We start from the raw sequence: 15,305 nt of genomic DNA on the forward strand, positions 1-15,305 counted from the left end.
CTGCAAACAGGATAGTGCAAGAACACATCTGCTGCAGAAAAATTTGTTTGCCAGGAGGCTGTTTCTTCAAACTTCCTGGGTTAATCTGAAACCACAGGAATACTGTGTTTCATCACATAAAAGAGGCTGCACTTGTGTTGCTTGCAAGTAAGTCCTATGGAACTCATGGGGACTTGCTTCTGCACAGACATGAATAAATGCAATTATATCACTGAAGGGTGGTGGTTTTCCCCCCTCCGGGCCCTGCCCTCCCTCTTTGTTAGCTAAAACTAGCGAGGTCGGTTTGTATTCTGGAATTCAACTTCAAACTCGAGGCTCAGAAACGTAAGATGAGACTTGGTGCGGTCACGCTCTTTTGCATGCTAGATTATTATTATTTTGGTCTTCATATGGTTTTATTTAATATACATCCTGAACAGAGGATGGACAAGCTCAGAACATTAACATTGCAGCAAATCTTGCCTCACTTTGGGGCTTTCCTGCAGACCTAAATTGGAGCGCTCACGTGAATAACGGTTTCTCTTTAAAAAATAAAATAAAATCCCTATAACTGAAGAGAAGCCAGACCAGCAAACTCTGTATAATAAGTCATTTTCCTGTGCTCTCAGAAGCACTGAGAACCCCCTGGGTATAGGGAGGTATATAAATTCAACTAATAATAATAATCAGATGCACCCAAAACAGCATTTTCTGCACTGACTGGAAGGAACAGCAGAATTTCAGACAAGGGAGCTCCCTAACCTCACTGGGAGATGCCAGGGATTGAACCTGCAACCTTCTGCATTCAAAACAGATGTTTCCCCACAATAAACCTAAAGCTTCCCTCATCTTCACATCTATTACAATTGTTGCTGATATTGATATCCCAACCTCAGACTGGAGGCTCAAATTAAAACAGATAAAGTTGCAAAAAAAGAAACCGACCCAAAAAAACTAAGAACATGAAAGAGAAGCTCAAAAGCAAGCGAGGTCTAGTAGAATTAAAATGGTATATTTTTAAAAAAGCAAAAATTTCATAGGCAGCAAAGCAGCACTGCTCTGTCAAAAGCCCTTTCCTTTTAGGAACCACCAGTAGCATTATGTGCGTTTATAAATGTTATCTAGATTTCTGCATCGAGGGACCCTCCATCCGCAACATCCCCCCCCCCCAGCCCAAGCCTTTGCTCATCTCACGGAAGGCCAGCAGTTTGAGAAGTCAGCCTTTAAATAGCAATGAAGCTTCACATCACCTGCAGGGGAGGACCAAATTGGCAGAGGGAGGTGGTTAACCCTTGGCTCGCCCAAGCTGCTTTCTGGAAGGGAATCTGTTCCTTATCTCATTAAGCTGCTGATAGCCCCACGGAGGCAGAAAAGGGAAAGCCCCATATTATACCTCTTATTTTTCCCAGCAGAGCTAATAACAGGTTATTAGTTTCAGGTGTGCATTGGTACAAGAGAGAGATTTCAGCTGGGAAATTGGTAAGAGAGGAGGATGTAAAATATATTATTATTATATAAAATAGGGTTTAAAAAAGTGAAAATCCGGACACTTGTTGAGCTTTTTTTGCAAAAGCTATGAAAAAATATGAAGCTTTTGAGCTATGTTTTGGGGACAATTCACACAAAAAAGAGTTTTTTTTCTTTTTTAATGATTTTATTTCAGTTTTATACATTTCAATAGTTTTACAATCATTTTAACATTTCAAAACTTGACTTCCTTCCCTCTCTTTCTGCGGTTCCCTGAATTTGTTTATATATATATATATATATATATATACACTGCACATTCCAAATTAACATAATGGTCTGGTGCGTCTTATAGAGCGAAAAATACGGTAGTTGCTCAGAAGTAAGCCCCACTGGATTTAATGGGGCTTACTCCCAGGTAAGTGGCGGGGGGAGCTGCATCTTAAATGAAACCTGACTATTTTCAGGGATGGGGGGGGTCTGTGCAAGAACTCACTATAGTAGTGATATACTATCTAGGAGTCAGCAGAATTTTGAGAATACCGTATTGGCTGCAGCTTTAAAATTGGAAGGGGGGGGGGAAAGAAAAAATACCTGAGTATAAGCCACCCCCTTCCTGGCTGCATACTGGGGGGGGGGGCGTACTGTGTTGCCTTTCCCCTCCCTCACTCTTTCCCTTTCTGGCCTTGGGGAAGAGGAAGGGGGAATAACGTGTGGGGCAGCACTGCTTCACCGCACTCCTGGCCCTGTTTGCTCCGCTTTCCTGGCTGCATACCGTAAGGTCATGAATATAAGCCACACTTTAATTTTTTGTGGTCAGATTTTTTTTGGGGGGGGAGTGTGGCTTATATTCGGGCCAATACAGTAACCCCCATGTGACAAGTCAGAAATTAGGCATTGGGTTAGAACAGGGGTCAGCAACCTTTTTCAGCCATGGGGCAGTCCACCGTCCCTTAGACCTTGTGGGGGGCCGGACTATATTTTGGGGGGGAAATGAACGAATTCCTATGCCCCACAAATAACCCAGAGATGCATTTTCAATAAAAGGACACATTCTATTCCTGTAAAAACACCAGGCAGGCCCCACAAATAACCCAGAGATGCATTTTAAATAAAACGACACATTCTACTCATGTAAAAACACCCTGATTTCCGAACCATCCGCAGGCCCAATTGAGAAGGCGATTGGGCCGCATCCGGCCCCCGGGCCTTAGGTTTAGACCCTTGTTATGCATAATGGCTCGTAACCATTCAACTATAATGGCAAAGACTTGCTGGAGCTTTTTCAAAATGCAAGGGTTATATGCAGCACGTAGTCCTGAGCAAGCAAATCACATGAATACATTGAGTTTAGCAGGTTAGTCTGTATGATGCCCAAGTCGCATCTAATTCCTTTAAAATATACAGTGGTGCCCCGCAAGACGAATGCCTCGCAAGACGAAAAACTCGCCAGACGAAAGGGTTTTCCGTTTTTTGAGTCGTTCCGCAAGACGAATTTCCCTATGGGCTTGCTTCGCAAGACAAAACGTCCTGCGAGTTCTTGCGAGTTTGTTTCCTTTTTCTTAAAGCCGCTAAGCCGCTAAGCCGTTAATAGCCGCTAAGCTGTTAATAGCCGTGCTTTGCAAGACGAAAAAACCGCAAGACGAAGAGACTCACAGAACGGATTAATTTCGTCTTGCGAGGCACCACTGTACATATAAATAAATTTTATTTTCAATGCAAAATTACAACAAAAATTACAAACATTGTATCCAAAATAATACTATACAAACAAGAAAGAAAAACAGAAAACAAAAACAAAAGAAAAAGCACACATCTACAAATAAAACCATATCTTCATTCTAATCTAGTCATTACATACATATACACATATTGACTTCCTTCCTTTGTTCTCAGACCTCGAAATTTTTACTCTTTCTAAATTGTTGTGTCTAATGTGGATTACTTCTATCTTTATACTTTTTACACCGTTTTTCTCTTTCTTTAACCCTGCAAAGCATCATTCATTACATACCGATATGCTTACTCCAGAACAATGTTTTTTTCATATACTCTTTAGCACATCCCCATTCTTTTAATAATTTCTGGTCCGATCGTTCACTTATGAATGCTGTGAGTCTTGCCAGATTTATATACCCGCATCTAATTCTTTGGGTCGTGGTTCCAGCAAGAGTTAGAAATGTAGAGATTGAAGAGACTCTGAAGGGGTCGTCTAGTCCAGCCCCCCCCCCCCCCCCGGTTAAAATCTAAGGGAGGACTCCAGTGTAGACTAGCCAGGCCAGCATCTTGGTGAGTTGATGGGCCTGAGTATGAACATTAGTATGACAAAGGATGTGGCTTTGTGAGGGGGAACAAATGGATCCCCTCCCTCCCTCCCTGGCTGGTAGTGAGTAAGACAAAATTTGGGGCAGTAGAGTTGTGAGAGACAGAGCCCTGTCTGATTTCTGGTCTTTGACTGGGAGAAACAGGACCTTCTGGGGCGTTGATGCTGTGAGCCCCTCCATCTTAGCCTCAGGTTATATACCTGCCTGCGAGCACTCCAGTTGGAGAACAGCCTTGACCAAAGGTGTCATGGGCTTTGAAGACACTCAAACTCAGGACGCAAGGGAGAAACGTGCTAGGAGGAAGGCACGCTTGGCAAATCCACACCATGATCAACGCCTGCCCGGAAACCAATGTCCCCACTGTGGAAGTGAAGAGAAGGATGTGTGGATCCTGAACTGGCCTCCATAGTCACTTACGGACTCATTGTTAAAACCGTGTTTATGGAAGACAATCTTAGTCTGCTAGGAGTGATCGAAGCAGAAGAATGTGTAAATAAGCCATATATCCTGAAGACACCAAAGACTCTGCTGCACATCAAACTCTAGGTAAGGAAACCCTGCAAGCTTGCAGCACTTGGAGATTGGGGTGGCATGCAACAATATATAATAATAATAATAATAATAATAATAATAATAATAATAATAATAATACAACTTTTATTTATAAAATCAAACAATAATTAAATTATCTCCTAAAAACAGATCAAATTAAAGTCTAATTAGATGGCTTTCCACAGGGTATGGGTTGGGAACAGTAAATGGCCCAACTATTTACGCTGATCTTATATGGATGGGCCTATGAGAAAGCTGGGAGGCCTCTTTTATTTGAGTTCTTATACAAAAAGAGAAGGGGAGTCAAACCCTGACCAAAGGCCTGGCGGAACAACTCCGTCTTGCAGGCCCTGCGGAAAGATGTCAAATCCTGCAGGGCCCTGATCTCTTGTGGCAGAGCGTTCCACCAGGCTGGGGCCAAGGCCGAAAAGGCCCTGGCCCTGGTCGAGGCCAGCCTAATCTCTCTGAGGCTCGGGATCTCCAAGGTGTTATTATTTGCAGACTGTAAGGTCCTCCATGGGGCATACCAGGAGAGGTAGTCCCGTAGTGTCAGGGAACTGCCATCAGTGCCGGAGGGAGAGAGCAAAATCCAGAGGGATTCCGGAGAGCGTCCCGGGATTGGGAGAGGCAGCCCATCTTCTGGGGAAGAGAATCAGCGTAGCACCAGTGGAGAAGGGGGGCAGATGGGGGAAGCGGCGAGGCGGTCCCATGACTCCTAGCCAGGGACCAGCGAGGAGAGTAGGGGTCCTCTGCTGCCTACACCCTCCTTGCGCAGAAGGCTTTCGCGCAGAGAGAGTAGGAGGAGACTAGGCGTCAAAGAGCTTCTTTGCTGGAAGAAGTTTAAGAAACACCCACTGACGGATTCTGCCAGCGATTGAGTCAGCCACGGGACAGAAAAGGTTCACTCAGGCAATTCAGCCAGGTGTTTGCACCGGCTTACGCACGAGCAACCCCTGGAACCATTACACGTAGGTACAAGGGTCCTAGGCCGTACAGTGGTACCTCGGGTTAAGTACTTAATTCGTTCCAGAGGTCCGTACTTAACTTGAAACTGTTCTTAATCTGAAGCACCACTTTAGCTAATGGGGCCTCCCGCTGCCGCCACATCGCCACCGCACTATTTCTGTTCTCATCCTGAAGCAAAGTTCTTAACCCAAGGTAATATTTCTTGGTTAGTGGAGTCTGTAACCTGAAGCGTATGTAACCTGAAGCGTATGTAACCCGAGGTACCACTGTATAGGGCTTTAAAAGAAAACATTGGTCATGCGATCCTATATTTCAGGGGAGGCTATACTTCAGGGGGTGGGCAACTCCCAGTTTGGGAGCTTAATCTAGCCACCAGGCAATTTTTTTCTGACCCTTCAGGACCCCCCACTATTTTTGGCGATGGCACATATATTTAAATAGTGAGTGAGGCTCAGCGCCCTGATGGGGTGTCCTGGGAGGGGGGAGTTTGAACGCCCATCTATCTTTTGATGAATGGGGGTGCAGCTGTCACCTCCACCTCAGCTAGTCTTCACTGCTTTGGTGAGAGGGGGGACTCTGTGTCTCTGTGTGTGTTCACAAGCAGGCATGGACACGTGAGGGTGTGCAGTGCTCACTGGAAGGCAAAGGCCAGTGTGGTCCTCAAGCCAGAAAATTCCACCACCACCCTCCCACTTTACATGGGGACCCTTTGTCTGTCCTGATGTTGGACTAAAATGCCCCTTAGAATCATGGAATCATAGAGCTGCAGAGTTGGAAGGGGTTCCAAGGGTCATCTAGTCCAACCCCCTGCAATGCAGGAATCTCAACTAAAGCATCCAGGACAGATGGCCATCCAACCTCTGCTGAAAAAACTCCAAGGAAGGAAAGTCCACCATCTTCCGAGGGAGCCTGTTCCACTGCTGAACAGCTCTTACTGTCAGAAAGTTCTTCCTGATGTTTAGTTCAAATCTCCTTTCTTGTGACTTGAAGCCATTGGTTTGAGTCCTCCCTTCCAGAGCAGGTGAAAGCAAGCATGCTCCCTCTTCCATGTGACAGCCCTTGAGATATTTGAAGACGGCTCTCATATCTCCCCCAGTCCCCTCTTTTCCAGAATAAAAATACCCAGCTCCTTCAACCACTCCTCATAAGGTTTGGTTTCCAGACCCTTGATCATCTTGGTTGTTCTCCACTGCACACATTCCAGTTTTGAGAATCCAAGTAAGACCCTTCCTTTCTCTCCTTATTGCTAAAACACAATACATATCCTGTAATGAAGAGGCATTATAATCTGATGCAGAAAACCCATCTATTTCACAGTTTATTAGGAATTACCATATTTTTTGCTCTATGAGACTCACTTTTTCCCTCCTAAAAAGTAAGGAGAAATGTGTGTGCGTCTTATGGAGCGAATGCAGGCTGCGCAGCTATCCCACAAGCCACAACAGCAAGAGGGATTGCTGCTTTCACTGCACAGCGATCCCTCTTGCTGTTCTGGCTTCTGAGATTCAGAATATTTTTTTTCTTGTTTTCCTCCTCCAAAAACTAGGTGCGTCTTATGGTCTGGTGCATCTTATAGAGCGAAAAATATGGTACTAACATAGACCAGCTAGCCAGTTTTTAAGGAATCAGTTGAATGTCACAATGCCATATAATTATAAAAAGCTCAGCGGAAGTTCTTGTGTGTAGCTGATTTTTATGTAATTTTTTTTAATAACAATTTATTTTCCAAAAAGATGACATCAAAAATAAACATAAAAACAACAGTATATAAAACTGATTTTTATGTAATAGCCACCCTCCCTCTCTTGGTTGCCGAAACCTGGCTATTTCACAGTTTATTAGGAACTGCATAACTTAAAGAGCAACTAGTGAGTTTTTAAGGAATACGCAGAATGTCACAATAGCATATAATTATAAAAAGCTCAATGGAAGTTCTTGAGTACAACTGATTTTTATGTCAATCTAAACGAGACTGCAATGATGCACTTGTACTCTCCGTCACTGAAAATCTAACAGACTGACCCCTTTGGGACAGTGTTATGTTGTCCCCACTACTCTGTCTTCGTGCGCTGCTTCTTCTTCTTACTGGAGCTGGAGGTTCAAGTAATGAGGATACAAGGTCAAACAGCACAGCTATCCAGGCCAGACCAATGACGATCCAAGTGGCTGCGAGTAGCCGGTAGCCCATAAAATATGACCTGTCATGCTTCCTCCCTGGAGACACAGAGAAAAGCAACAGTAAAGTGTGAGGAGGTGATTTAAAGGACCCGCCAACTCAGACTTCCGGCTTCCGACGATGAGATATGGCAGCCTCCCAAGAGATCAGACAAACAGCTGTGCCAGTAATTCAGGGTTAAATAATTAACCCTGACACACACATCCCGGGGAGGGGGGAGCTGCGCCGCACCACCCGCAGACCGTAGGTTATCTGCGTCCAAGGCACGAATTTAGCAACTCTCCAACGTCAGTCCCATCAGCCGGGAGTTCCTGCTTCCTAAAAATTAAAAGGTTTGGCAAAAAAATCCAGGCGTGTTATGGACGGAAGGAGTTAAAAGAAAAATCTGCTAAACTACACAGTCGCTGGAGGCCAAGTTTCGGACTTCAAAAAGACTCCTTTCTTGTCGCTTTGATGAATGAGGTGAGCGGCTGCCGTACTTTGTTAAATTTGGTATTTCATGACTTGGCGAACCCCACCAAGAAAGAATTAATTACCCAAAGGAAACGCAGGAGGCGTAAAATAATTGGACTTATTGGCGTTATCGCAGTCCTCAACGAAGAGCCCTGATCAGAATTGGCAGAGCAAGATCAGATATGACCAGATCAGCTCGGGATGAGGAGGAAATATGGTGACAGTAGAAGCTCTGACACAGTAAGAAAAAGGATATGATCAGAAAAAGTCTCCTTCAATGGGAGGAGATTGGAGATATATTTTTATTGGAATTACAAAAGGGGTGTTCTTTACAAAGGATGCATTTACTTGCATGGAATTCAGTGGTACCTCGTGTTAAGAACTTAATTCGTTCCGGAGCTCCATTCTTAACCTGAAACTGTTCTTAACCTGAAGCACTACTTTAGCTAATGGGGCCTCCTGCTGCCGCTGCGCTGCCAGAGCACGATTTCTGTTCTCACCCTGAAGCAAAGTTCTTAACCTGAGGTACTATTTCTGGGTTAGCGGAGTTTGTAACCTGAAGCATCTGTAACCACAGTATTACAGTTTGAGAAGAGAGTGGCGGTGAACTCTGCCAGCTGTCCGAGGGCCCCGGAGAGCTGGCGTGGGTTTTTATGGGAAAACCAGAACAACCTTTGTGTGACTTACTGATTGACAAGTACACTCCTACAATACATTTGAAACATTAAAGATCAAAAGACAGTGCGAAGTCGCTAATGAACTTCAACCTTGGATGGAAGTCCAGAGCCTATTAGAACAACAATCAGCAGAAAAAGGAGGGGTCATCGAAGGAGCACTGTGCTTCAAAATATTAAGACTGAGAACAATGTGGAAAAAGCCCTCTGCATGATATTAGAAATAAGGAATGGTCAAATAAAACAAGATAGTTATACCAGCGACTGACTGATCGAGAGAGGAAATTGTCAATATCAGGACTGGAAAATTGTGAAGTAACAAAGAAGACAGCAGAAAGATAAAGGATGGACATTTAGCTCTTGAATCCAGAACACGGGAAGTCCTAGTGAAATTAATTAATTCGGATTATATAATTCCTATTTTGTTTTTGAATGTGGAAATATATGGTTTGATTTGTTATTAATAATGTTTTTTAATTGGAGAATGAATAAAAATTATTTACAAAAAAAAAAGAAAGGACTCGCCAACTCAGTTTATCTAAACTTCGTTAGGTCATGTTCACACCATACATTTAAAACACATTTCTACCACTACACATAGGAAACTACCAATGTCCTATTTGTGATGGTTTAGGCTCATGATGATGTTTGAGCCTGTAAAGGCTTTGGTGTGGTTGCACTACCAAATTTCCAATCAGTGCACATCCTGTAACTTCCTGCTCAATGATGATGATGATGATATTAATACAGTGGTGCCTCGCAAGACGAAATTAATCCGTTCCGTGAGTCTCTTCGTCTAGCGGTTTTTTTGTCTTGCGAAGCAACCCTATTAGCGGATTAGCGCTATTAGCGGTTTAGCGGCTATTAAAGGCTTAGCGGCTTAGCGGCTAAAAGGCTATTAGCGGCTTAGCGGCTTAGAAAAAGGGGGGGAGCGAAAAAAATCGCAAGACTCACAAGACTTTTTCGTTTTGCGAAGCAAGCCCATAGGTATATTCGTCTTGCGAAGCGCATCGAAAAACGGAAAACCCTTTCGTCTAGCGGGTTTTTCGTCTTGCGAGGCATTCGTCTTGCGGGGCACCACTGTAATAATAATTTTATTATTTGTACCCCAACCATCTGACTATACAGGGGTGCCTTCAGATGTCTTCTAAAGGTCTTGTGGTTCTTTATCGCCTTGACACCTGATGGGAAGGTGCCACCACTTCTTCCTGGTTCCCTGTATCCTCACCTCTTGCAGTGAGGGACTGGCACCAGGCCCTCAGAGGTGGACCTCAGTGTCTGGGCTGAATAATGGGGGTGGAGACGCTCCTTCAGGTATACTGGGCTGAGGCCATTTAGTGCTTTACAGGTCAGCACCAACACTTTTGTGCTCAGAAACATACTTGAATAGAAGTATAACCACCCCACCCAACCCCACTTACCATTCCTCCCTCCACCTCTTTCCCCCTCTTTTCTTCCTAATAGTTTAAACCATGAACCAAGAAATTGGTTCGCTAATAATGAACCATGCGTTGTAGATATTACTCCACATATATTATGCTATTTTTGTGATATACAAATGACATGAGAAAACTTGGTATACTTATTTGTATAACATTATTCTTGTTTATAAAACATAATGATAATGATGATGATGATAATAATAATAATAATAATAATAATAATAATAATAATAATAATAATAATAATAGAAATGTAGAAACATTTATTTTCATCCAACATTTGTTGGCAACAGTTTGTTCCAGTTATTGGCCTCAGGCAGCAGTGGTTGCAGTTGCTAGAATGGTGCAAAATCTATTCATTTTGTTAGATTGTGCCCAATTCTCCAGGTCATTCTGAATTCTGGTTCTGTCTTCTGCGGCATTAGCTATCCCTCCCAGTTTGGTGTCGTCTGTGCATTTGATAAACATCCTCTCAATTCATTCATCCAAGTCATTTATAAAGACAAAACCCTGTGGCACCCCACTTGTCCCTTTTTTGCAGGATGTCAACGAACCATTAATGAGTACTCTTTTGGTTCGGTTCGGTCAGTCAGCCTGCTACAAATCCACCTAACGCTTACCTTCTTCAACCCACATGTTACCTGCTTCCTCTGGAGAAAATCATGCAGTACTTTGTCAAAAGCCTTACCAAAATCAAGGTATAATATGTCCACAGCATTTCCCTGACCCATCAAGTTTGTAATTTGATCAAAAAAAGAAATGAGATTCTTCTGGCATGACTTATTTTTGAGGAACCCATGCTGGGTCTTAGTAATCACAGCATCCTTTTCTAAATGCTCACAGACCAAATGTTGAATTATCTGTTCTAGGATAGGGATGTCAATAATAATAATAATAATAATAATAATAATAATAATAGTAACAATAAGTTTATTGTTTATACCCAACCCATCTGACTGTGTTGCTCCAGCCACTCTGTGCGGCTTCCAACATATAGAAAAAGCATAATAAAAAAGTAAACTTTAAAACACTTCCCTATACAGGGCTGCCTTCAGTTGTCTTCTAAAGTTTAGAAGACGTGGGGATACAGGGCATAGCCCGTAACTGGTTGTGCTCTTTTATCTCTGGTCGGGGACAGAGGGTGGCACTAGGGAGGGAAATGTCATCACGCCACTCCTTGGTGTGTGGAGTGCCGCAGGGCGCAATTCTCTCCCCGATGCTTTTTAACATCTTTATGCGCCCCCTTGCCCAGATTATCCAGAGCTTTGGGCTGGGCTGTCACCAATATGCTGATGACCAATATGGGGTAGCGACGGCGAAGGCGGCTTTCTTCGCCGCCTCTATTGCATCTGCAGAAAACAGCAGCAGGAGACTTTTTCAGGTGGTCCGCAATTTAGCGGAACCACCTGCTACATCGGGGCCCAGTACGGGCCACATGATCTCCTGCAATGATTTTGCAAAGTTTTTTGCAGATAAAGTCGCTCAGATTCGGAAAGAGGTAGACGCCACCGTGGGAGCAGGGCCGAGGCGGGAGAGTGCTAGAGTCCTGTCTAGTCAAATTGCGTGGGATCAATTCCATTCTGTTACCTCTGAGGATGTGGACAGGCTGCTTGGACGAGTGAAACCAACCACCTGTGTCCTTGATCCTTGCCCATCCTGGCTTATAAAAGCTAGCCGGGAAGGGCTGGGCGATGGGCTTCGTGGGGTGGTGAATGCTTCCCTCCGTGAGGGAGCCTTCCCAGACCCGCTGAAAGAGGCGGTTATTAAACCGCTTCTTAAAAAACCATCTTTAGATGCGGCCACGATGGCCAACTATCGCCCAGTCTCAAATCTTCCATTCTTGGGCAAGGTGATTGAGCGAGTGGTTGCTGAACAACTCCAGGCATGCCTGGAAGAAGCGGACCATTTGGATCCCTTCCAGTCGGGATTCAGGCCTCATCACGGGACTGAAACTGCCTTGGTCGCACTGGTTGGTGATCTCCGGCGGGCTAGGGACAAAGGTGAGAGCTGTTTCCTAGTTCTGCTGGATCTCTCAGCGGCGTTTGATACCATCAACCATAACATCCTTCTGGACCGTCTTGAGGGACTGGGAGCTGGGGGTACTGTCATACAGTGGTTCCACTCCTTCCTCCTGGGCCGTGTTCAGAAGGTGGTGGTGGGGGATGAGTGTTCAGACCCCTGGGCTCTCACTTGTGGGGTGCCTCAGGGTTCTGTCCTCTCCCCCATGCTTTTCAACATCTACATGCAGCCACTGGGAGAGATCATCAGGGGGTTTGGGCTGAGTGTTCATCAGTATGCGGATGATACCCAGCTCTACCTCTCTTTCAAATCAGAACCAGTGAAGGCGGTGACGATCCTGTGTGAGTGTCTGGAGGCGGTTGGAGGATGGATGGCGGCTAACAGATTGAGATTGAATCCTGACAAGACAGAAGTACTGTTTCTGGGGGACAGGAGGCGGGCAGGTGTGGAGGATTCTCTGGTCCTGAATGGGGTAACTGTGCCCCTGAAGGACCAGGTGCGCAGCCTGGGAGTCATTTTGGACTCACAGCTGTCCATGGAGGCACAGGTTAAATCCGTGTCCAGGGCAGCTGTGTACCAGCTCCATCTGGTACGTAGGCTGAGACCCTATCTGCCCGCGGACTGCCTCGCCAGAGTGGTGCATGCTCTGGTTATCTCCTGCTTGGACTACTGCAATGCGCTCTACGTGGGGCTACCTTTGAAGGTGACCCGGAAACTACAACTAATCCAGAATGCAGCAGCCAGACTGGTGACTGGAAGCAGCTGCCGAGACCATATAACACCGGTCTTGAAAGACCTACATTGGCTCCCAGTACGTTTCCGAGCACAATTCAAAGTGTTGGTGATGACCTTTAAAGCCCTAAACGGCCTCGGTCCAGTATACCTGAAGGAGCGTCTCCACCTCCATCGTTTTACCCGGACACTGAGGTCCAGCACCGAGGGCCTTCTGGCGGTTCCCTCACTGCGAGAAGCCAAGTTACAGGGAACCAGGCAGAGGGCCTTCTCGGTAGTGGCACCCGCCCTGTGGAATGCCCTCCCACCAGATGTCAAAGAGAACAACAACTACCAGACTTTTAGAAGACATCTGAAGGCAGCCCTGTTTAGGGAAGCTTTTAATGTTTGATGTGTCACAGTATTTTAATATTCTTTTGGAAGCCGCCCAGAGTGGCTGGGGAAACCCAGCCAGATGGGCGGGGTATAAATAATAAATTATTATTATTATTATTATTATTATTATTATTATTATTATTATTATTATTACACTCAGCTCTATCTGCTGATGGATGGCCACACCAACTCGACCAGATGCTTGGAAGCTGTGGCTGGATGGTTTCGTGGGAGCCGATTGAAACTAAATCTTTCGAAGACAGAGGTCCTATGGCTAGGTCGGGATGGCATGGGGATGAGGGACCAACTCGCTTCTCTTGCGGGGGCCCAATTAGTGCCATTGCCTTCCGTTAAGAGTTTGGGTGTAATCCTTGACGCCTCCCTTTCCATGGAGACGCAAGTTACAGCAACAGCCAAGGCGACATTTTTCCACCTTCGCCGCATCAAGCAGTTGGTCCCTTACCTTTCCCGCCCCGACCTGGCCACAGTGATCCATGCGACGGTCATCTCCAGACTTGACTACTGTAATTCGCTCTACCCGGGGCTGCCCTTGAAGCTGTCCCAGAAACTCCAGCGGGTACAGAATGCTGCAGCCAGGCTCCTCATGGGGTCTCTGCCATGGGAGCATATTCACCCAGTGCTTTTCAAGATGAACTGTCTCCCGGTGGAGTACAGGGTCAGATTTAAGGTGCTGCTTTTGACCTTTAAAGCCCTTCACAGCCTAGGACCCTCGTACCTACGGGACCGCCTCTCCTGGTATGCCCCACAGAGAGCCTCAAGGTCCATAAATAGCAACACCCTAGTGGTCCCAGGCCCTAAGGAAGTTAGATTGGCTTCAACCAGAGCCAGGGCCTTTTCAACTCTGGCTCCGGCGTGGTGGAACGCTCTGCCTCATGAGACCAGGGCCCTGCAGGATCTGATTTCTTTCCGCAGGGCCTGTAAGACAGAGTTGTTCCGCCTGGCCTCTGGCTTGGAGCCAATTTGATTCCCTCCCTCCCTCTCTTTCTTTTTTCTTTTCCTTCTCCTCCTGCGATGAGGCTACATTTTAATATTTTAATGTTCCATTATTTTAATGTTGTATTTTATTTTTGTTTTTAAGTTGTAATCATTCATCTTGTTTTTATTATTGCTTGTAAGCTGCTCTGAGCCCGGCCTTGGCTGGGGAGGGCGGGGTATAAATAAAAATTATTATTATTATTATTATTATTATTATTATTATTATTAATATTATTAAAGTTTACTTATCTCCTTGGCTCGTGGGTCATAAAGCTCCATACCCTTCAATATTTCTCCAATGAAAATAGGGACGTCTTAAGGAAAAGCAGGACATTCCAGGATCAAATCAGAAACTGGGGTGGCTTCTGTAAATCCAGAACTGTTCCTGGAAAATAGGTATACTTGGAGGGTCTGTACTTGAGAAACTTAAAATACGGTTTGGGTTCCAAATTATAATCATTGCCAACCATCATTTTGTATGACACCTGATCTGAGCTTTCATATTCTTCAGCACAACAGTGAAGCCCACAGTATGAAAGTATTCTGAAAGCCTTACCTATTAGATAGTCTCCGAAACCAATGGTGCTGAGGGTAATAAATGTAAAATAGACAGCTTCACTATAATTCCAGCCCTCCATCCATTGAAAGAGAAACGAAGGCAAAATAAGAAACATTTGAATCCCCAAAACCACATAGAAGAAAAGATATTTTGCTGTTTTCTGAAAGATAAAGCAAAAAAGAAAATTAAAAAGGTAGGTTTGATGCAACAGAGCTCAGTGTTCTTGGCCTCCAGCCATGCACAGGGATTTTAGGCTGCATTAACAAATAAATAATAATAATTCTACCCTAGTTAGACTTCATCTGGAGCACAATACCCAGTTCTCCATATGACACATAAGCCAAGCCACGGTTTAATGTGGCAGTGCAAGGGTGCAAGTGTTGGAGAAAATAATAATTTAATAAAACTGTATTTTGATCATTCCGTGTTCTTTTGAGTCTATGGCCTGGCTGAACTAAAAAGGCCTGTACTGGCTTTTTTAGTACAGTACAGAACTTTTACAATACAGAACTACCTGCTTTGAGGTACTGTGCATAGTGAATGTCCATTCGCAAACACTGTTAGAATCTATGGGTTCCACTGTATGCCTAA

At 44.7% G+C, this 15,305-nt stretch overlaps 1 protein-coding gene across 6 annotated transcripts in view; it reads right to left on the minus strand.

The window, feature by feature from the left end:
• Positions 1-6,961: 6,961 nt before the first annotated feature.
• The window catches only part of LOC310714448 (potassium channel, subfamily K, member 16-like), a 29,129-nt gene continuing 20,785 nt past the window's right edge, over positions 6,962-15,305 (minus strand). For all 6 annotated transcript variants that reach the window (XM_083519831.1, XM_083519830.1, XM_083519832.1 and 3 more), the window contains exons 5-6: positions 14,712-14,874; positions 6,962-7,502 (exon numbers count right to left, since the gene is read on the minus strand). In XM_083519831.1, coding sequence (XP_083375957.1) covers positions 7,246-7,502; positions 14,712-14,874 — 420 coding nt within the window. In that variant the 3' untranslated portion in view covers positions 6,962-7,245. The remainder of the gene's footprint in view (positions 7,503-14,711; positions 14,875-15,305) is intronic.

Source organism: Podarcis liolepis, assembly GCF_965112155.1.
Source record: "Podarcis liolepis genome assembly, chromosome: 1".
Taxonomy (NCBI): domain Eukaryota; kingdom Metazoa; phylum Chordata; class Lepidosauria; order Squamata; family Lacertidae; genus Podarcis; species Podarcis liolepis.